We start from the raw sequence: 21,543 nt of genomic DNA, 5'->3' as shown, positions 1-21,543 counted from the left end.
CCCGCTGACAGTGCCTCTCTGCCCCTCTGCCCCTCGAGGCCTCCGGTGCTCTGTGCTCCTTCCCTGGAACTGCGGGACGTGTGGGCAATGGGTGGACCTCAAGGTACCCAGGTTTCCAGTTTCTACACCCGGAAGGCCCCAAACCCCTGCCTGCTTACACACAACCGCGGGGCCCTCTGGTCGGCTTTCCTCTGGGAGGAGTAGGACAGAGAGCGGAGAGGGAGCCAGGCCGGAAGCCCGGGGGTGGCGGGGGTTCTCGGGGCTGGGCGGGGTACAGGGGTAAGGGGTCGGCTGGTGAGGGGAGCAGAGGACTGCAGGAGCCATCCGTCCCCTCGCTGTGTTTGGACACATTTATGAGCATCTGGAGGGGGACCTGCTTGCAGATAGCTGCACTTTTGGCAGGCACCAGGCCTGGCACGCTGAGGGAGAACCCTCCGGCAGGGGACTGTACGGGATGACACGGGGAAGCCTCCCAGGCCAGGAGCCTCCAGTTCAGCCTCCTGGACGGCTGAGGGAGGGCCTGCCAGCCAGCTGGCTGTCAAAGTGGCGTTGAGCGACATCACCGTCCCCGTTCCGGGAACCCGGGGCCCGTGCTCCCACAGCTTTCATGCGGAGGCTGAGCACACAAGGACACGCAGAGTTCGCTAAAAAGCCATAAAAGAGATTTCAGAGAGGCTCTGGGAACAGCTCCTAGCAGGACGACTCCACGCACCCTGGGAAGTCCACGGGAGTCAATGACCTCCAGCCCTGGCTCGGTCAGTCGAGTGTCCGGCTCTTGATTTCAGCTCAGGTCGCGATTGCAGGGCTGTGGGATCGAGTCCCGCGTCTGGCTGAGTGTAGAGTCTGCTTAAGATTCTCTCTTCCTCTCTGTCTGTCCCTCCCCCGCATTGCACGCTCTCTCTCTCTCTCAAAAAAAAAAAAAAAAAAAATAGGGAACCTTAGTAAAATAATCAGGAAGTGATGAGTTTTCAGTACGCAGCTCTTTCGTTTTACTATAATTTAATTGCAAATTCACAGAAATGCATCTTTTATAACAGCCGTGTTTCACAATGGGCTCATAAATGTTAGGCGGGCCGTGTCAGCAGGCGGGCACACCGCAGGCTCTGCGCACAGCCGCTGCCCCCGGGGGGGCGGGAACCCCAAGTACAGTCCCGAGTCCTCGCTGGTTTCCGTGGAGACGCCAGCAGCACCGAGTCCCTTGCCTCCATTCTGCGGCCTTCCGCGCCTCTCCCTGGCCTCGCTCCTCTGCTCGCCGGGACACTGGATAATCTGTGTGTCCTTGGTCGCCATCAGACCCCCAGTGCGGCAGCCACAGGATTCCTGTGGCCTGGTCTCCTGGGACAGCCCGGGAGATCTAGTCAAGAGACACGGAGGCCTTCCTGACTCGGTTTCTCCTGAGTCTCTCTCAGGTTATAGGAAGTCATCCTCTTCTTTTAAGCCCCCAATTTTCAAGACGCGAGTGGCATGGATTCCCAGGGAATTTTCTTCTCCCATCAGAGGAACGACCAGCATCACGCGGCCCGATTCCACTGCAGTTGCTCTAGACCCACGGACTCTGGTGGCGACTCTGGGAGGGGTTGGCGGTTTTTCCTGCTTCCCTGGAAACCAAGGGGTTTTGAGAAGTGCACAGTCACTGGAGGCGGTGAACTGCTCCGAACTGTAGCTCTGTCCCCTGTGCTCCCCGGGGGACGTCCTGAGAGAGCCCTGCTTGCAGCTTACACTCTGCACCCAGCCCCTCTGGCCAGGCCTCCTTCATTGGCTCCTGGTGGGTGGACACCAAGCCGATGCCAGGCAGTCCTTGCGGTGGGATCAGGAGGGACAAGCAGGAGGGAAAAGCCTAGAGGGAGGCGGGGTGGGTCCCCCAGGGAGGCGTGGGCCAGGCAGTCCGGGCCACCCCGAAGCCGCCCTCCTGTGTGCGCTCAAAGGGACGGGCTGGGACACTCCTTCCCAGGGCGCCGACCAGGTCAGGACACCGGGCAACACCGGCCAGCTCGTTTCTACTGGCGCTGAGTCCAGGTGGTGATGATAAAAGAAGGAAAGGCCAGGAGAGGAAAGCTCGTGATTCCTATTTGGGGGGTAGCCGTGTTCACACGTGCGAAGGACAGGACCTCAGTCCTGGAGACCCGCAGGCCTGAGCTCGTAGGTGTATAAACCCAAAGCCGCAGCTTCTGTGTCCGTGAAATGAAATCGTGGTCGGGCTATTAGGTGTGAAGGCTCCCCAGGCCCCCGCCGTCAGGTGTCACAGTCCTGGCAAGAGGGCAGGCGCCACCCGACGTGTCACCACGGGCGGGTGGCAGGCCCAGGACGGAAGGCCATGAATGAGGCCTTGAGACTGAACTTGGGACTGACCCACCATCTGGGGGAGGAGGTGGGGAGCCCAGCCAGCAGCAAATAGGGCAGCCCTTGGGGACCCAGGCCTCGGCGTTAGTACTGCTCATTAGGGACCTCATTAGGGACCTCATTAGGGATGGCAGCGCTCCTGACAACAGGAAGCACAGGAAGGCAGGCTGAGCAGCCTCCCCACGCCCCACCTGCCTCCCTGTGCCCTTTCTCGTTCCCCCACTTGCTCGGAGCTGCTCAGGCCCACTGTGGCGCCCCCTGGAGCCCGACCTGGCCGGTGCCTCCCCAGTGTGCACCCCCCGGGGTGCAGTCCCTGCTGCGGGGTCCCGCCCTCCCCCCAAAGCTGAGCAGCGGCCCTCCCAGCAGGGGCCCTGGCCATTTTCTTAAACGGTTTTGGGAGAATCAGTTCAGTCTTGGACCTGAGCTCCTTCAGCTCCGGGCAGGCCACCCTCAACCCCCTCAGGGGCACCTGAGGCCTCTGGCCCCTCCCTGCAGGGCCGCCCCTATAGGCTCCTGGCTCCTCCTCCCTGGCCTGCAGCCCCACCTGGCCTCAGCCCTTCCCCATCTGGCCTCAGGGCTTCCCGGGCACTCCCTGCCGCCTCCTCTTTCTTTCTCCCCTCCTCCCCCTCCTCCAGCCCAACCCCTCCCCGCCCCCACCCCTGCCCCTGCCCTCCCCCCTCCCGTCCCCTCCCCTCCCCCCTCTGCCAGTCCTCTCCTTCAGACCTTCCCCCTCTCTCTCCCTACCTCCCCCCTGTCTCTCCTCCCCTCTCTCCTTCCCTCTCTCTGCTCTCTCATCAGTCTTCAGAGGCAGCCGGATGACCACAGACCACATCTGGTTCTATCGCCCGCCCGCCAGCTCTGGAGGCTCGACTGTGCTCCCAGAGAAGGGGAAGGGGTGTTGCTTGGTCGTCTCTGGGGGGTCCTGTTGCCCTCCATGTCCCTCACACGGGCTTCCCCTGAGGACAGGGCCGGGTCACCCCCCTTCTCAGTACCCCTCCCTCCCAGAGCTCAGTCTCTCCGTGAGCTCACCTTCCTTCCCTAGCGTGTTGGATAAAGATCTGTTACTCTCCCCCAACTTGGGTGCCACCTCCGACCCACAGCTGCGATGGCCCTGGCGGCACGTGGTGGAAGAAGTCCCACAAATCCCCCCCAAATCTTCCCAAAGTGGGAATGACCCAGCAGCTAGTGAGCAGGTCTGGGAGGCCCTGGGAGGAGCCCCTGCTGCTGTAGGCGTTGGCCGGCCGGGCCCTCCTGGACGGGGTGCTGGTCCCCGCCTCGACCATCGACCATCGGGCCTCTGGGAGCTCCTCCCCGTACAGCGGGGCCTTCCCTGGTAGGTGGTTGCGGGGCTTGCGGGGCTTGGGAGGTGCGTGCTGGGGTCCCCGCCATCAGCACAATTGCTCTTGTAATGTGGCTCCTGGGCGGGGGCAGGGGGGCTGGCTTCCGGGACTCGAGCAGTGGGCGGTCCCCTCCCCAGCTCTCCACCGGCCCCCCAAGTCCATATGCCCCGGGCACCCGCCCTCACTGTCTGTGGGCGTTCAGCGGGCCCCACGGCGCCCCACGGCACCCACCATCACGTCCCCTGCGTCCAGCGTGTCCGCAGTCAGCGGGCTCTAGCCCTGTCCGTGCGGCATCTGCCACTCCTGCCCCCTCAGCCCCCAGCCCCACTGGGCTCCCCGCTGCCTCCTGTCCGCCCACCTTGTTCTGGGCGCCAGAGTCGCATGTGCATCTGCTACAGCCCGAGCCTCCCCTCCTGTAGAGCTGAGGCCCAGGTCCTTACCCACCCGCCTCTCCACCCTGCCTGGGCCTCAGGGCCCCACCCCAGGGCCCTTCTGCCCCTGTCCTCCTCCACCCCCGGCCCAGCCCGACCACTCGGGCTATGGCTTCTGGAATGAACGGTGCAGGGGCTCAGGCTCCCCCCAGGCTTCCCCGCGGCTGCGCCCCCCCCCCACCTGTCTCTGTCTCTCTCAGGTCTGTTCCTCCGGCTCGTGGAGCCCTAGTGATGGCTGAGGCCTGCGCCCACGCTCCTGATTGCCCTCCCCTGTCTTGTTCTTAAGCCCCGAGGGTGCGTCCCCTGGGGCCCCCACCCTGCAGCTCCGCGGGGACACACAGGGGCCTTTGTGTCGCTCATGCACCCAAGGTGCCAGGGGTGCCCAGCACACAGGAGGCGCCCCACACACTCTGTTTCAAAGACTCAAAGAGGATGGGGGAGCCGGGCAGGCCGAGCAGGTGCCGGAGGGGCTGGGAGGAGAGTGGGGAGCGGCCTGCCTCCCCCTGGGCCACTGTGGGCCCCCTCAGAGGCCCGGCGGGTGGTCTGAGCCTGGAAGGGAGCCACGCAGAAGTAAAATCTCCCAGCCTGACACTCCCAGCCTCCTCGGCAGAGGCGGGCGCGTCTGACAACGGCCCCTTGACCCTCTTGTCGCTCACCTGCAGGCCGCCTCCCTGCCCCGCCTGGCATCAACCACTTCCTTCATGAATGTACTTTGGCCGGGCACCTCCTGTGTGTCGGTGGTAGGATGGGGTATTGAATCGGACCCTTCTAGATGCTTCCAGACTCCCTAGGGACACCATTAACACCCTCTGTTTGGAAAAATTACCCAGTAATGCTCATGACAGTTGATTCAGCTTCCTGCAAGGCTGGGGTAGTTGGTGCCCCTGGGGTCACTCACAGGGAGGTCCTGGGAGGGGGGCATCAGGGCTGGCTTTGGAGCTTGGGGTGGAGGGCAGGACCTCCCTGAGGTGTGGGAAGAGCCTGGAAGACCGAGTGCAGGGCGGCGTCAGGTTCGGGCCAGATGCGAGCTGGGCCTCTGTGGGGCTGAGGGTGCGGGGTTGGGGTTGGGCTGCTGAGCCCAGTGCTTTCCAGCATAAGGGGGGGCAAGGTGAGCGTGTCCCCCGGGGTGCGCTCCAGAGAGGTGGGTGTGGGTGAGCACGCACGGGTGTTCCCTCCCCCGTCCCGGCAGGCGGACGGGTCTCATTTCTCCTGCTGGTAAATGTCCAGTGAGGCCCATCCGTCAAGTTCTCGGCCTGCTGTTCCCTCTCCCTGCCCCCGGCCCCGGCACGACAGGTGCGGCCCTCATCTCGGGGCTGTGAGGGACCAGGAGGGGCCCTGAGGCAGAGGTGGCTGGGTGGTGGGGACTGTGCGTGTCCTTCAAGCTGGCTGGTTGGACGACCCCTGGGAGGCCGTGTTGGAGGGGGTAGGATGTCCACCCGGGTCAGCGGTGGCCTCGAGGGAGGGGCTACAGCTGACCGCCGGTACCCGGGGTGGCCTGACTCACGCTACCCCCCACTCTCTGCCCAGCACCCCTGCCCCATCCCTGCGGCCAGCTGTCCCTGGCGTCGTCCCTGCCCCATCCCCATGACCGGCTGTCCCCGGGCCCAGCTCCCACACCCCGTCCCGGTCCCCTGCTCCATCCACTCTCCACCAGGCCACCCGGGGGAGCTTTAGAACATGCAGGTCTGCTGGTGGACTGACCCCTGCCGCCGCTGCCGCCGCCTCCCGCGGCCCCCTCGTTAGCCTCTGGCCCGGATCTGCAGGGCTTTGGGTGGCTCAGTCCTTGGCCGCAGCCTCCGGCTCTGCTGTCTCCTCCGTCCCGACAGGTCTCAGAGGAGGCTGGCTTGGTGCTGCCTGGGGCCAGCTCTCCTTCCTCCCTCCTCGTCCTCGCTTGCCCAGATTTCTGGTTCTCCTTCTCCTCCGAGCTTAGCACAGGCCTAGGGACGTCTTCCGTCTATTTGTCTAGTGTCCGCCTCTCCCGACCAGACGGCCAGCCTCCTGGGTGCAGGGCCCCCACCCGTCTCACCCACAGCTGTGCTCCCAGGGTCTGGCACATGCTGCCCGCGTGTGACCAATGCTGCCGGTGACTGTGGGGACAGGCTGCTCAGTCCTCCAGGACCCCGGGGCCTGCTGTCACTGTCTGGTCCAGACCCACTCCCCTGTGCTGCTTTGGAGCTGCAGGGACCGCTGGGCGCCTGCCCTGCATCATGGGGGCGGGTCTCGGGGCCAAGAGGTGGGTGGTGGGAAGCAGGGTAAAGTCCAGGGCTGGGGGCGGGGGGGGGGGCTCATTTACGTGTGGCCCTAACACGTGCGATGCTAAATCAAGCTGACCATTTGCTACACAAAACACGTCCTGCCCTCCGACTTGGACAAATACAAGTTCAAAATGCCCTGGAAGGCCGGGTCTGGATTCAGAAATCTTGACTCTTCGGGGTTTCGGAGCAGAGCTTGGTTTCACGGGAAGAACAGGCCCGAGGGCGGCCCCTTCCCTTCTTGCCCACAGCTCTGTCCCACACTGTGAAGGGCTTGCCCGCTCGTGTGGCAGCCCGGTTCCATGTGTGGGCTCCCCACTGACCCCCAAAGCTGCCCTCAGACGTAGGGGTGCAGCCACCGGCTCCTTGGTCCATCTTTGGGAAGATGAACAGAAAAGGGCTTGCACAGGTCCCAGATTCCCATTTGGACGGAGAACTGTATTCTGGATTCCCGGAGGGTGTTCTAGAAGGGCCAGAGTGAGTGAGCTCCAGGGGGATGCACCCTCAGCTCCTTGCCTGCAGAGGAGAGTCACAGCAGGCTTGCCGGGGTGGAAGGGTGACACCAGCTGCGCCCGTGGCCTCTGGGAGTAACTGGACACGGAACAGACCAGCGGACATCCTGCTGTATCTGTGCTTGTCCCATGCAACCCCCGGAAGAATGAACCCTCCAGTGACTGAGCCCGGAGCTGGCTGAGGCTCTAGCAGGTGACCCTGGCCTTCTGGGTGAGTCATGGGTGAGAGCTCTACGGCTCCTCCTGACTGCTGTCCCTCTGCTGTGCCACCAGGATGGGAAGCTATAGACAACCTGCCAGCCCGGGCACCAGTCACCCCAAAGCCTGGTGCTGCTCTGGGCGGCCTGCCCCCGGAATCCACGGGTCCGAGCTTCTTCAGTCCCTGCTGGCTGAAGCTTTACTCCCAGCCGGGGTCTCTGCCCCTTTTGTCGCTTCCTTTGGGGCCCGACTGGCCCTCTGTGGGGACAGGCCAGGAGATGCCTTTGAGCACACGCTGGGGGCCATATTACGGTTTATGGTTTACTCCCTGGAATCAATCGGTTGTTGCATTGCCTCCCCGCTGGGCTGCAAGCTCGTTGGGGGCAGGGGTTGGGACGCCACTACTCAGACTTCCCCACGTCCCAGTGGGTTCTGGCACAGAAGGGGACCAGCAGGCGAGCAGTCAAGAGCAGTCAACGCCTACTGACTGAACAGATAAATGCATTTCGTTCCCTACAGATTCTGGCTCAGACTTCCTCTTTGTCCTTTCTTTTGTTAAACCTGTACCCCTTCCTACAAGATGCCTTCCAACTCTTCTCCACCCCCAAGAGGGAGGATCCTTGAGCCCCGCCAGGCCCCATCAAGCTCAATCTGTTTGCTGGCAGTGTTAATCTTCAGGGAGCCGCGTGGGCGCAGAAACAGGACACATTTCTTCCATGGTGGCCCTGAGGATGTTGTAATCCCAAGGCCACGTGGCTTTGTCCTTTCTGAGCCCCGGTTCACCACTGTTTTCTTTGGTCCTCAGAGCACTATGGACTGAATGTCTGTATCGCACCCAAAATTCATGTGCTGAAACCTAATTCCCAAAGCGATGGTGTTTGGAGGTGGGGCCTTTGAGGGGAGACGAGGTCCTGAGGGTGGAGCCTCGTGAGCCCCTCAGCAGAGGCCCCCCCAGAGCCCCCTCACCTCCACCGCCACGCGAGGGCCCCGTGGGTAGGTGGCCATCCCTCCCTGAACCCGGAAGCCGGCTGGGCTCTCACCTGACAACAAATCTGCGGGCGCCTTGACCTTAGGTTTTCCAGCCTCCAGAACCACGGGCAGTAAATCCCTGTCGTGTACCAGCCACCAGGACTGCGGTAGCTACCTACGGCTTTCTAAAAATGTCCTTCTTTTGCTTTAATTAAAATCAGAGTTGGTTTCTGTTCTTTGCATCCAGAGAGCTCCGATGCCAGGGTTTTCACATTATTCTTAGATATTCTGAAGCACGTGATTGCTTCAGCAGCCACAGGTACTCTTTTGGCTTATTTGGCTGATGTCCTGTTGGTTCGTGCATTCCGGGAGGTAGTATTAGGACTTTCCGCCCATCTCTCCTTTTCGGTCCCGATACAGCCCCCGAGCAGCGCGCCCACGACAGGACAGTTCCTCGTCCGCGGGAGGCCGCTCCTTCCGTCGGCCTCCTGGACTCTGCCGTCACCTGTTCTTTCTGTCCTGACTTTGTACTTAGTTTGTGATGTGGGGAGGAAGTTACGGGTCATCTGGGGCCGGCGTGGCTAACAGGTTTCGTCTTGGCCCCCGACCTCAATCAACTGGCCGGAGTCACTTGAGCGTTGCGCGGCCTGTAGACTCCGCGGGAAGAGTGTGTCATAAGGACTCATGCATGCCCGACACGGTCCAGAGGGCAGACGGCTGTGCACAAGCACCCGTATTTGTCCTTCCTGGTCGAATGCAGCTTCCCACCCGCCAGGAGGAGCCTCAGGTCTGTGGGATTGCTCCAGGATGGTCTCTGCTGGAACCACTGGGCGGAACAGCTCACGTCCCATCAGGTCCCCCATCTGTCAGGAAGGTCTCCCGGCCCGATGGCGCAGGGACGGGGCGCGCAGGGGGGATAAACCCAGGCCCACGCCGCCTCTGCTGCCGCCGGTTATGCGACTCCAGGAGTGACACTGTCCCTGGGCTCGGCTCTCTCTCCACCAGCGAAATGAGAAACTTGAACTGAGAAACCACAAGATTTCCTTCCAGCTCGGAGATCCCGTCGCCTGCCTCCCGGGGTCGCGTTCCCGTGGTCTCAGTCCCTCGGCCTGGTGACGGGGGAGCCCTCCCAACCACCGAGGGCCTTCGCAGTCTTCTGTTCTAGGCTCAATATGGCCAGTGTCTTTAATCATCTCTCACAGGATAAGGTTCTAGCCCCGCCGCCACAGAAGCCCTTCTCTCTTCAATCCTCCGGTCATCGACGGGCCCTGGAAGCGCGGCTCCCGGGAGCGGCTGGGGGTGCAGCGGGGGCTCCCCTGCTGCTGACCCGCGTGCTCAGCCTCCTCCCACCTCCCGGCCGGCGAGACCCATGCTGACCACGGCGCGGCCCGAGGGGAGGCACCCGCTGAGGCCCGCCTGGAGCTGGGGTGGCTGCACTGGGCGCTTCTGGGAGGCGCCCTTCATTCACCTTGGGAGCCGAGGAGGTGCAGGGAGCCGGGGAGTCCAGGCTGGAGGGGGATGGTGCTTGCGCGGAAGACCAGTGGCTAACCAGCCGAGCAGATGCCACTTCTTGACAAAAATGGAAGATTTGCCAGAGAGGCTGTTTGCAAAAGATGTATTTTTTTAAAGATTTTATTTATTTATTCTTGAGAGACAGAGAGAGAGGCAGAGACACAGGCAGAGGGAGAAGCAGGCTCCCTGCGGGGAGCCCGATGCAGGACTCGATCCCAGGACCCCCGGGGTCATGGCCTGAACCGAAGGCAGACGCTCCACCGCTAAGCCACTCAGCTGCTCCATAAAAAAAATATTTTACTGAATATTCTTATCTTTGATAAAAAAAAAAAAAAAGAAAAAAAAGCCAAACAAACCAACCACGTCTCTCTCACCCTTCTCTTGCTGTGCCCCCCTCCGTTCCCTCTGACATCATGTCACGTGACCCCCTGCCTTAGCAGCTCTTGCTTTTGTGCTTTGCACAGAACAGGTACATGAGCCTCTGTAGGCTCATGCTCCGAGGAGAATGTAATGAAAACAAAGAAAAGCAAAACCAGAGGGACAGGGTTCTGGCCCAACGCCGAGCCTACTGGAAATAATGGTGTAAATGTCTGACACCCAACAGACGGGGGTGTTCCTGCTACTCTAATGCCAGGGAGCTGTGTTCTGAGAACCACCAGGTCCCCCGCACTGTGGCCCCCGGCCATCACTCGGACGCCCCCCGTTGTCCTCTCTGCTTGACCCAGCCGCCCCGGCCTCCGCTCTATTCCTCAAAGACAAACCATGCTCCCAGCTCAGGGCCTTTGCACCTTCTGGTTACTCTTTGCCCGCCCACCCCACGGTTCAGTCCACCTAGTTCTCTAGGCTTTTCCTCTGCTTTATCTTCTTACTGGAACCCACCAACTCCTGACATGCGCTTCCTTGCTTATTGTGTTTCCAGAATATAAACACCATGAAGGAAGGACGGTGCACTGTTCACTTCTGAGTCCTCGGTGCCTCAAGGGGTACCCAGCACATGCTGAGCCTTCAGTCGATATTTGTTCTGTGTGACCTGGAAACCATGAATCCCAAAATCCCAATGCTTATTAGCGTAAACACTGTTCCCTCAGAAGTACTTTGAGGTTTTTTTGGTGGAGGGTTAATTAGTCCACTAGCTGGCAAGTGAATCATGGGGGATGGGAACACCCATTTGTGTGAGCAGCATGGGTCTCTTTTAAAAGGCCCTGATGCATCACATCATAAAACCCCTGGCTGAATGAGGTCACTAAGATTTAAGTCATAAAGGGAGAACTGTGGGGTGGGGCCCACGTCTAGAATTGCTCTCACCTGAGGTGGGGCCCAGGCGATGAAGGGAAGACAGGTGGGGGCTATGGGGCATATGTGCGTGTGCGTGTGTGTGTGTTTCCCCCACACAACCACCGTGGCTCCTTGCTAGACCTGAGCTTTCTCTTCCACGTCATTTTTAGGGACTGAGGCCAGTTTGGCATGAGAAATCAGTGGCCTCCAGGAAATGCCTCCAGGTGGCAGGAGGGGGCAACACAAGTGCCAGGTTGGGAGGCCATGTGCACTGCTCAGGGGGACTGGGGGGTTGGGGGGAAGGTGAGGGGAGACAACGGGCCCCAGAAAGGCAAGAGGGCAACATGAAGACTGGTGACCAGCTGGGGACCTCAGAGCAGAGCCAGAGGCAGGGAAATTCCAGAGCTAGTTGAGCAGATGAGTGGAGATGTGAATCTAGAGGCCGATGGGGCCGGCCAGCATCAGAGGTGAAGTGACTGCCCAGAAACTGGGGGGGCGAGGGGTGATCCCTGCACAGGAGTGACCTAGTGGGTGGAGCGATGGAAGCTGCCCAGGGAAAATGCTTCGAAGCCCACCCCTGTTTGTTCAGTGACTTCTTCCTCTCCATGATCAAGACTTGAGTGAGGTCCCAGAAAAGAATCTGGTTGCACCGGAGAAGGAATAATGGTGGAACTCACCATCCGTGAAGCCCCACCTAGAAGTTTCCAGTGGTCGTGTCCCAGAGTTTTTCCAGACAGGACCACCGAGTGGCAGATACTGTTTTCCAAAGGCAGCCACATCCCACATGCTCTCCTTTGACAGTGACCTTGGCCATCTTCATACTGAGCGGTGGAGTCCTTGTCTCCTCCCCTCCTGCACGTGCATCTGAACAGGAGTGTAGCGGACTCTAGGATGGCCCAGCACCTGTTCCGTCCATATTTGTCTTTCTGCTTCGCTTTTCCTGGCTCCTCACCTTCTTGGTCGCAGGCAGAGACACTCAGGCTGAGCTGCTTTGCTTGAAGCCGTGCGAGAGCTTTGTGTTGGCGGGGGGCAAATTTAATGTCCCTTTTCCAGGTCACTGTGCTTGGGAGTGAGGAGAGAATCTCAAACCCTAGCCCCAGATCCTACAGGACGCACGGTGGGCAGCAGGGACAGAGGGAATGTTGTTAATAGGGTGTTACCTGCAAGATGGCACCCATCCCAACCGGGATACGTCGACGACCCCTTGATGGTCTCTACCTGCAAATTACCTTTGAGGGGCCACGAACTCAGCTGACCTGATGGCCCTTCTGGCGGGAAAGAGAATCCCCTGTCCCGCATCTCTCACCTTCATCTATTTCTAGATTTTTTGTTCTCATGAAAATGCTTTGGACATCAGGAAACATCAAGGTCTTAAAGTACAGGGGCTGGGCGGGGGCCGGAGCTGCAAGTGGGAGATTCAGGGTTTCCCTGTTACTTTCACCGTCTAACGTCTTTCAGAGTCTGGGACCCAGACTGGGGGCAATCCTTTGGTGCCAGTTAGCGACCGCTTGTGTCGGTCTGCTAGGGTCACCACAACAAGATGTCACAGAATGGGCGGCTTTCACAACAGAACTGTATTTTCTCATAATCTTGGACGCTAAAAGCGTGAGATCAAGGTGTCGGCAGGTTTAGTTTCTTCTGAGGTCTCTCTCCTGGCTCCTAGATGTCTTCCTTCTCTCCGTGTCCTCCCATGGCCTTTTCTCTAGGCGTGCGTCCCTGGGGTCCCTCCCTCTCTTATAAGGACACCAGTCATATTGGATTAGGGCCCATCCCAATTACCTCGTGTGATTTTAATGATCTCTTTTCCAAATACAGTCTTATTCTGAGGTATTGGGGGTTAAGACTATCATACGTGGATTTTGAAGAGACGAACCCAGTCTACAACAATACGTCATGGGCAGTGGTGGTGGCTGGTGGGGGTGGTGGCGGTGAATGCCCAGGCCTATTTACATCTCTGGAGAATGTCCGGCGTCTTTGAGGGGGTGGTCTGTTGTCTTGCCCCAAGCAGAGCCAGGACCTGCAAGGAGCAGGGGGAGAAGAAGGGGATGCGGAAGGTTGTGCCAGTGTTTTCTGCTTGGCGGCTCCCAGTGCAAGAGCTGGGAGCTCCTGGAGGTGGGACAGGAGTCTCATGGGGGGTATGAGGACCTGGTGGTTTCCAGACACCAGCCACGTCCAGAGCATCGTGCTTGGGCAGTGCGCTTCCCGATGGCCCAGGCAAGTTTACGTCGTCCTTCAAGGCAGACCCTACACCAGGGAGTTCTCTGTCTCTGGAGCCACTCTGTCAGCACAGACGTTCTTGTGCTTCTTCCCTGCAAAGAGATTAGGAAGGTTATCCTTCCAGAGTTTGGAATCTTAGCATCTTTGGCTTGGCCCGAAGCCACCCAGACGGCCTGCGGTGGACATCCCCACAAAGCCCAGGTCCGTGGCGTGTTTCTGTTAGTGGCGGGGCATCATGGGGTTGGGGCAGGGGCTGAGCTGGAGGGATGGCCGCATCTCGGAGTTTCCCCTGTTGTCTCCTCTTCGAGAAGGAGACCTTATCAGCCCCTAACCAGAGATAGCCTTTCCTCCGGGAGAATTTCCCAGGGAGTGGAGGCAAGAAGGGGTTGGGATTCATCTAGACGTCTACTCTGCCAACTCTTATCCAGACCAGCGCTGTTCCGGGAACCACTGCTAGGTGCCCACCGGTAAGCCAGCTTTTGCCCTTAAGGGGCTGAGTGTTCAGGGGCAGAGCAAGTGCAGGGAGCACGGAGGCTGGGGTAGCAATGGAGAGCAGAGGGAGAGCACCAAGCCTGCCCAGGCCAGGGGAGGACGTCAGGAAGGCTTCCTGGAGAGACGCAGCCTTGGAGATTGTGGGGGAGGCAGGCATGTGAAGAGGGGGCATTGGGTGGGACCCCACAGAAAGTGAGTTCCAGGCAGGGAGAGAGGCACGTGCAAAGGCCTGAAGAGGCAGAGAAGATAAGAGTCTCGAAGAGCGGCCGAGGAAACTCCACGTAGCTCAGTGCGATTGGAGACCAGAGCATGAGCCAGGAGATGGGGTGGCAGAGGGAAGACAGGGGGCCATCTGAAGCCGAAAATGGGGGCGGCCCAGCCCTGCTCTCCCTCCCGTGGGCTTCTCCCCCGCACGCCCCTGGCACCTCGGACCGCCTACCTGAGTAGTAGGAGTGCCAGGCGGACAGGAGACCAGCCAGGGTCAGGAGCAGGGAGACGGGCAGCACCACCAGCAGCACATCTCTGTAGGACTTTCCTGGGACCAGACACGGAGGCGGCAGGGTCAGGGGAGGGCTTGAGGCTTCACAATCCCTCGATCAGTGACCCCTGGCCCTTGGCATACCTGCCTCGCGAAGGCAGCTCTCCCAAGGGGTGACGGTGGCCAAGTCCCAGCTGATGGGGTTGGAGACAATGCAGGAATAGGCCACGCTCTTGTCTCCTGGTCCCAGTGAAACCCTCAGCACCTGTCCATCCGTGAAGAGGCCGCTTGGTTCAATACCGAAGTCAGTGGGCCCCTCCCGTCGCCAGCTATAGGTTATGTCACTGATGTTGGGGGCCCAGCAGGACAGGAACACCTGGCAAGTCTTGGGGGGATGGGCGTCCCCTGGTGCAGCGATGAATACTTGTACCACGGGCCTGGGCACTGAGTCTAGGCAAGAACAGTAGAGCATGCATGGATTGTGGTGGTACTGGCGGGGTATATAGGGCCGGCTGTGGGATCCACGCAGGGTTAGGGGTCCCCTCTGACTAGCCCTCTCTTGCTCTGGAACCTAGTCTGGTTTCCCACTGCCCACAGGGCAGCAGCTGAATCCCTTCTATCTGGTATTCAAAATCCTTCATGAACCGGTTGATGGCAACCTCTCTGGGGTAACCTCCTGCTGGTCTTACTCACCAACCCTAATTAATTTCCAGTTCTCCCAAGCGTGCCATGCTTTTGTCTATCTTGCATGCCATCCTGTGGCTCAGCTGTGCATGTATGCCTTTCTCTTCTCTCCCTCCAGGAAACTCCTAGCAACCCTTCAAGACCCAGATCGGACACATTGCTTACTGTTCCGATTATGAAGCTTTCCCGGATACCGCAGGCTCCGAAGACCCCAAGAACTCTGCCCTCATCATAGCACTTACGACATACTCGTCAGACAGATGCTGGGCATGTATTAAATCAGGTAAGAAAACAAACACATTCCTGGGCTATTAGGGCTCCTAGTTTGGTGAAGAAGACAGGTTCTGACAAGATGGAATAATTAAGGAAATAATTACAAGGGTATAAAGCGCTGTTAAGGAGACCAGGGGTGGGTTTGCTATCTTCATTACCTAGCCCTCTCGGTGCTCAGCCACCTAGATCAGGGAACAAACTGGAGTCCTGGCATCCCAGGCTGTGGCTCCCCTGTCCTATATAGGTTGACGAGTAAATCCTGAGTCTCTGTGGCAATGGGGCCAGCGGGAGAGCACTCTGGCGACCACGGGAGGGCTCTGTCTCTGACAGCATTCCAAAGTCAAGCAGAGTAAAACCTCATTAATGCCAGCTCAATGTGGTAGGATTTGTGATATGGAAAGGGAAGGATTTGCTGGGCGCACTAATAGTATAAACAAAGATCACCGTGTGTGTATGTGGGGGGGGGTATTTACACTACTTCAGAGGACAAACTGCTTCCAAACACGATCAGACACAGTAGAAACACCCATTGACATTTCTAGTAACTGATCTGCTAATTCAAATCATTCTTATCTATTGTCAAAGCAGAGCTCCCAAGGACGGCTGCTTGGCAGCTTTGTGCAATTAGTTCTAATCACGCTATGTATTTGGAAGCAATAAAACAGCAATTTCCTTAAAATCTGTAATTCAGATGCTGAGAACAAGGCATTTTAGAGCTTAGTGGTGTGGGTGCTGCGCGTATTATCACATTCAACGCCCTCATTTCACATGTGCAGCAGCTGAGACTCAGAATAGGAAGAGGCTCCAGGGCTGCCTGTGTAGTTGTGCAGGGTATTCACAGCACAGGGCCACTGGGCTAAGGGGGTAACAGGTAAAGGTGGGGCTGCTGAAATCCAGCCAGCACCCTGCCTGCCAAGCTGTGCACCTTGAGGGCTGTGTGCACCCGGGACACACACCCAATGGCACACTTGCACCCCGAGGGGCTCACCCAAGGACAACCAGCCAGCTGTCCCTGGGTTAGTGGTGGAGGCAGCAGGTCCTGTCTCCTTCCCGGTTTACTACTGCCTTTCTCTCCCTCACTGTCTTCCTCTTCCCAGCTGTCATTTCTACTTTTCATTCTTAAAATTAGACCTTTTTCTCTCCACTTCTCTACCAAATTTCTGAGGTCTTTTTGAAATAGTGGTTTGGGGTGCCTCACATGCCTTTCCCAAGTCACTAGGTAGATAAATGAGCTAAAAGGCCATTTTTTCTTGATCAGCAGAAATATGGTGGAGGTGGGGGCAGTAGAGGTGGAGGTAGAGGTGATGGTGGTGGGAGAGGTGATGGTGGAGGCAGCGATGGTTGAGAAGATGACGGTGGAGGTGGTGGAGGTGGCAGTAGAGGTGGTGGAGATGGAGGTGGTGGTGGTGGAGGTGATGGTGGAGGATGTGATGGTGGAGGTAGTGGAGGTGGCAGTAGAGGTGGTGGAGATGGAGATGGTGGTGGTGGTGGTGGAGGTGATGGTGGAGGAGGTGAAGGTGGAGGTGATGGTGACGGAGGTGATGGTGGAGGAGGTGATGGTGGAGGTGGTGAAGGTGGCAGTTGACGTGGTGGTGGAGGTGACGGTGGAGGAGGTGGAGGTGATGGTGATGGAGGTGATGGTGGAGGAGGTGATGGTGGAGGTGGTGGAGGTGGCAGTTGACGTGGTGGTGGAGGTGGTGGTGGTGGAGGTGAAGGTGGAGGTGATGGTGGTGGAGGTGATGGTGGAAGTGGTGGAGGTGGCTGTTGACGTAGTGGAGATGGAGGTGGTGGTGGTGGAGGTGGTGGTGGAGGTGGTGGAGGTGATGGTGGAGGTGATGGTGGTGGAGGTGCTGGTTGAGGAGATGATGGTGAAGGTGGTGGTGGTGGTGGAGGGGAAGTTGCTGGAAAGAAGGGCCTGTCCAGCGCCCAGTGAGGCCAGTCACCCCAGCGAGGTGCTGAAGGTGCCACATCCTGCAAGCCAGGGGAGCAGGACGTCCACATAGCTGCTGTTTTCGAGCCGTCAGTCCGGGGCTGGTTTGTTTCACAACAGAGAATAACTGAGGGAACCCATGAATGTCCTATAGTCAAAAATCTCTAAACACGTCTGAGAGAACTTTTAAAGCCATATAAGCCTTTGTGCTTTAGTCACACTTCAATTTTTAATAAAAAACACGTATCAACGTTTGCTCGGCAACACTTTTTTCCCTTGTTAGTGGTTCGCCTAATGATGGCACATGGTGTAATCTTAGAATTTCGGCATGGGGCCACACCTCCGTCTCCGACGCTCGCCCCGAGCGCGCCGCATGTTTGCCTCTGTCGGCATCTACCGTAGAATTACTTACGGGCCCTTTTGCAAGTGAGAAAGGTGACTGTGCTATGGAGGCTTTGATCGTGTCAAGGCCACTGAACCAAGCAAAGACGCGTGCTGCCAGAGTTGGGGCAAGGACTCCGGGTGACAAGGTCAGCTGCGTCACGCGGGAGCTCACCTGGGGGCAGCCAAAGGGTTTCTCAGGTGGGCTACAGGAGCAGCCGTGTGGGGCACTAGCTGTGAGGTCAGAGCCCGGAGGCCCTGGAAGCCTGCACTCCCCGCTCCCAGGGCGCGGGGACCCCCCCCCACCTCCCCCGGAGGCCAGCAGGCAGCCGGAGGGCCCGTGGTGCTCACTCACCGTACACCTTGAGCTGCAGGACCCGGGTGCAGGCTCTACCGCCCGTGTCCACGAGCAGCACCGAGAAGTTGCCGCTGTCCCTAGACTCCAGGGACTGGAGCTCCAGGCTGAGGTTGCTGTGAAGCTGGGCTCGGCCCAGGAAGCGGGAGCGGTACAGAGTCTCGGGGGAGCCCCGGAAAAACGTGGCCAGGAGCTCCTCCGAAGGCCAGAGAGATCTCCAGATGGCCTCTCGGACCTGGAAGCCAGCAGGGCGCTCTGCCTCCAGCAGCACCGAGCCCCCAACTTGGCCGTGCACTGGGGCGCGGGGGGCCGCCGCGGGGAGCAGCACTGGGGCGCGGGGGGCCGCTGCGGGGAGCAGTGCTGAAAGAACTGAAACAAGGGAACCCTCACTGCCTGGCCCGCCTGAGGCTCCCCACCGCCCCCTTGCACAGCAGGGCCCCTCTCCCCACCCCTCCTCCACCCACACCCCGCATGAAACCCGAAGGGAGAGGATCCCCTTTCAGCTCAGGGCTGCGGAGGAGGTGACTGGAGGAGCTGATTAAGTCAAGTATGGGGATGGGGTGGAGGGAGGGCCTGGGAGAGCAGGGGTGGGGGGGGCCTTGGGAGGCTGGGGCGGGGGAAGTGCTGAAGCTGAGAGCGGATGGGAGTGGGGAGCAGCCAAGGGGAGGGGGGCAGGGCGGACTGGAGAGGGTGGTGGTGGTGGTGGTGGGGAGCCTCACAGGCAGAGGGGAGGTGCCTACAAAGGCCCTGAGTGGGGGAAGTGTGCTCCCTGGAACTGAGGGAAGCTCTCTGCAGGGAGGAAAGAGCAGGGGGGGGGCGGGAGCGTCACCCTCAGGGCTGGGATTAATGGCTGAGACCTGAGACGCTGGTTAGGAAGCCACAGCAGCAGGGGTGTGGGGGCTGCACTGGAGCCTGGCCCCCCACCTGCAGAGTGGCGGGGGCAGGGAGGCTGGGAGGGACCAGTGGGAGGAGCTGAGGGCTCTGGTGCTGGTAGCTGTGGTCTGGTCATGGAGGGGACCATGGTTCTCTGCCATCCAGTAGGGACACGCTGAGTTTAGGTGTGCGGAGGGTGGGGGTGTCCCCTGTGGGCCGGGCCCTGCTGCCTTTCTGGGGGATTGCTGCCTCCCCGACCTCCTGTCCCTCAGGGCAGCCGGGAGGGGTGCTCCCCTCTGTCCCTCTGTCATCATCACCTGTGGCCATGACACCACCAGGTCCCCTTGTCCCCTTCGTACCCCTCGCCCACCCCTGTTTAGGGGGCGCGGGGAGGAGCAGCTCAGTGCATCGTACTGGCTGGAGCAGGGCTCCCTGGGGACCCCGTGGTGCCAGCACAGGGGGTGCAGGGGTGCAGGGCCCGGGCGGGCGGGAGGCGCACGTGCACACAGAAGGGAAGGGTGCCCCTAGGGGCCCTGGGCTCCCTCCTGCCCAGGCTCTGCTGCCAACGAAGGAGGGACGCAGCCCATGAGCCTGGTCCCTCCATCGTCTCACCCCCACCTCCGGGAGCCGACGTGCCTCTCATCTGGTTACCATTTGGGGCCGCTTGCCTTCCGCGTCCAAGGGTTTGAAAGATCCGTGAACCACAGTTTCCTTTTTTTTTTTTTTTGGTGAGGGCTTCCCTGCACATGTTTGGGCTTTGGGAGGCCGCAAGGCCAGGAGCCCAGACGGGGACACTGGGCAGAGTCGTCTCAAAGTCCCCCTGGGTCCCTGGCGGGGGACTGGGTGCCCTGGTCCTCCCGTGTGCCCCGTCCTGCCCCCTGGACTTGGGGTGCTGACCCATCACGTGAGCTGCTTGCTAACGGGGGGGGGGCAGGTACAGACAGGACGGGGATGGCCCGCGTGCAGCCCTGCCCGCAGCACCCTGGTGCCAGCTGTCGCCCCTCACCCCTCCCCGATCCGCCTCCCTCCGCGGACGGGCAGGGAGCAGCCTGGGTGCAGAGGCGTCCTTCACAGCCTGAGCCCGCTGCCCTGCCCGCCGTCTCCCTCACCCTCCTCACAGCCGTCCCTTTCCAGACCACTGGTGCCACCAGCCTCCGGTTTTACCCCCCGCCCGGGGCCACGGCACAGCCCATGGCTCGAGGACGCGGATGCTGCTAGGCTGCCGCCCCAGGTCCCTGCAGCTCGGCTGGTCCCTGTCGCCAAGGACGCGTTTCATTCTTCCCCGACGCCCCCCCACCCCTGCCCCCGGGGTCCCGCCTGGGGACGGCTGGTGGCTGCCTGGCTGGTGGCTTACCTCCCCAGAGGAGCAGTGTCCGCAGGGAGCCCATGGCCGCCTTGGTCCGCGAGGCCCGTGGCTCCTTCCACAGCCCCGGATCCAGGACACCCGGGTCAAGGGGACGCGCGGGAGGAGGCCGCGGTCCTTCTGGAAAGTCCCACGTTCAGAAGGAGGAATCTTGACTCAGATCAAGATGCCCCGAAAGTGAAAATATCCCGAGTAAAGTGGAAGTTGGCCACCGGCCTTGCCGGGCTGTCTCGGACGGTGCTCTTGGAAGTCACCTCTCTCGCGCCCACGATTGCCCAACAGGCCCGACAGCCCACGACCTCCTGCCGAAGCGCCAGCGCCCCCCGCCCCTCCGCCGGCTGCCCTTCCTGCCGCAGCCACAGGGCCCTCCGGATTGCCATTCCCTTTGTTACTTCCCTAAAATTCCTTCGCACCTCCCACCGCCCTCGAAAACAAGACAAAACTGTGGGCTTGGAGTCTACTGAGGACTGCCGGTGTGAGCTGTGGCCTCGGTGAGGCTGCTCTCTGGCCCTGCGGAGCCGGGACGCGCCCTCCTGGGGGCCCCCCCCGCAGCAGGCACCCCTCCACCCCCCGCCCCGTCTGGGCGCTGCAGCCCCCCGGGCCCCGCTCAAGCCACCCCTGCCCCCCGCCGGCCTGCGCCCGCCCTCCGCACGCTGTCCTGGGACGCTCTTCCCGCCTCCACGGACTGTTTGCAGGATGGTCTACACCCATCCGTGTCTGCGCTCCCCTGGGTGCTCGGCACACTGTGGGCACTTAGTGAACCTTTGTCCATGAGGGCGTGAGTTCCAGCCGTGGTCTCAGCTCTCCCCGCGAGGGCCTCGTGGATCTGAACCCAGAGCGAGGTTAGCACCTTGCGGCTGAGAGCTGGGGGGCAGCTGCACCCCTGGGAGCCGGGGCCATGGCCCGAGCCGCCCCGCCTCATCTCGAATCTCTTCGCACTTCAGCTGCGCGGCCTCCTGAGTCAGGGCAGGGGACCCCCCGAGAGCCAAGCGTGCCTCGTGAGGTCCAGTCCTGCAGGGCTCTGACCCGGCTGAGAGCGAGGCAGGCACGGCGGCCCGGGAGCCGGGGATCCCGGGCCCGGGCTCCTGCCCTTGGGTGCTCACAGCCCAAGTGCAGAAACAGGACGTGCCCGGGACGCCAGGCAGGGGCTGTGCCGCCTGGGACCCCCTGCGCAACCACGGAGGAGCACGGGGAGGAGCCCGAGAGGGCTGAGTGGGCAGGAACCGGGGAAGTTGAGGGTCAGACCGCAGCAGCCCTGGATACTGGCTTAGGGACCAGGTCCTGCTCTGCGGGCCGCGGCTCTATCTCGCCGGACTCAAGGCCCCGGAGACTCCAGCTCAGGGCGGCTGGGACGCGAGCCCAGTTCAACCATCACCCTGCTCCCGGGGATCCAGGCTGCTCGGGGGCGGGTTGTGGCCCGGGGTGAGCGGAGGGTGATGGGCTGGTGGAAGGGCAGGTGGGCAGAGAAAGGAGAGGCGGGAAAGCCTGGGTGGCAGCTGCTGGGATGGTCCCTCCTGGAGCAGGAAGGAAATGTCCAGAGCAGAGGGGCAGGGACAGAGCAGAACCAGGGGATGGAAGCTGGAAGCCGCCGGGCTTTGTGGCCGAGACGCCAAGGGAGGGCACTCGCTTATGCGTCTGTGGTGATGCCATCTTTCCCGTATCAGGGGT

General features: G+C 60.7%; 1 protein-coding gene across 2 annotated transcripts; it reads right to left on the bottom strand.

The window, feature by feature from the left end:
• Positions 1 to 9,875: 9,875 nt before the first annotated feature.
• SLAMF8 (SLAM family member 8) lies at positions 9,876 to 20,146 on the bottom strand. Of its 2 annotated transcripts, XR_005990619.1 has the most exons (6): positions 19,867 to 20,146; positions 17,640 to 18,008; positions 14,161 to 14,466; positions 13,978 to 14,073; positions 12,975 to 13,138; positions 9,876 to 12,846 (listed from the first exon to the last, which is right to left on the bottom strand). XR_005990619.1 is itself a non-coding variant. In XM_041773558.1 (5 exons), exons 1-5 carry the CDS (start codon positions 19,898 to 19,900, stop codon positions 13,074 to 13,076), a joined length of 870 nt encoding a protein of 289 aa, XP_041629492.1. In that variant the 5' UTR covers positions 19,901 to 20,146; the 3' UTR covers positions 9,876 to 13,073. The 2 variants fall into 2 exon arrangements, 1 of the variants encoding a protein (XP_041629492.1); XM_041773558.1 differs by having other exon boundaries at positions 9,876 to 13,138.
• Between the last annotated feature and the right edge of the window lie 1,397 nt (positions 20,147 to 21,543).

Source organism: Vulpes lagopus, chromosome 11 (assembly GCF_018345385.1).
Source record: "Vulpes lagopus strain Blue_001 chromosome 11, ASM1834538v1, whole genome shotgun sequence".
Taxonomy (NCBI): domain Eukaryota; kingdom Metazoa; phylum Chordata; class Mammalia; order Carnivora; family Canidae; genus Vulpes; species Vulpes lagopus.
This window is presented reverse-complemented; position numbering and strand designations above follow the sequence as displayed.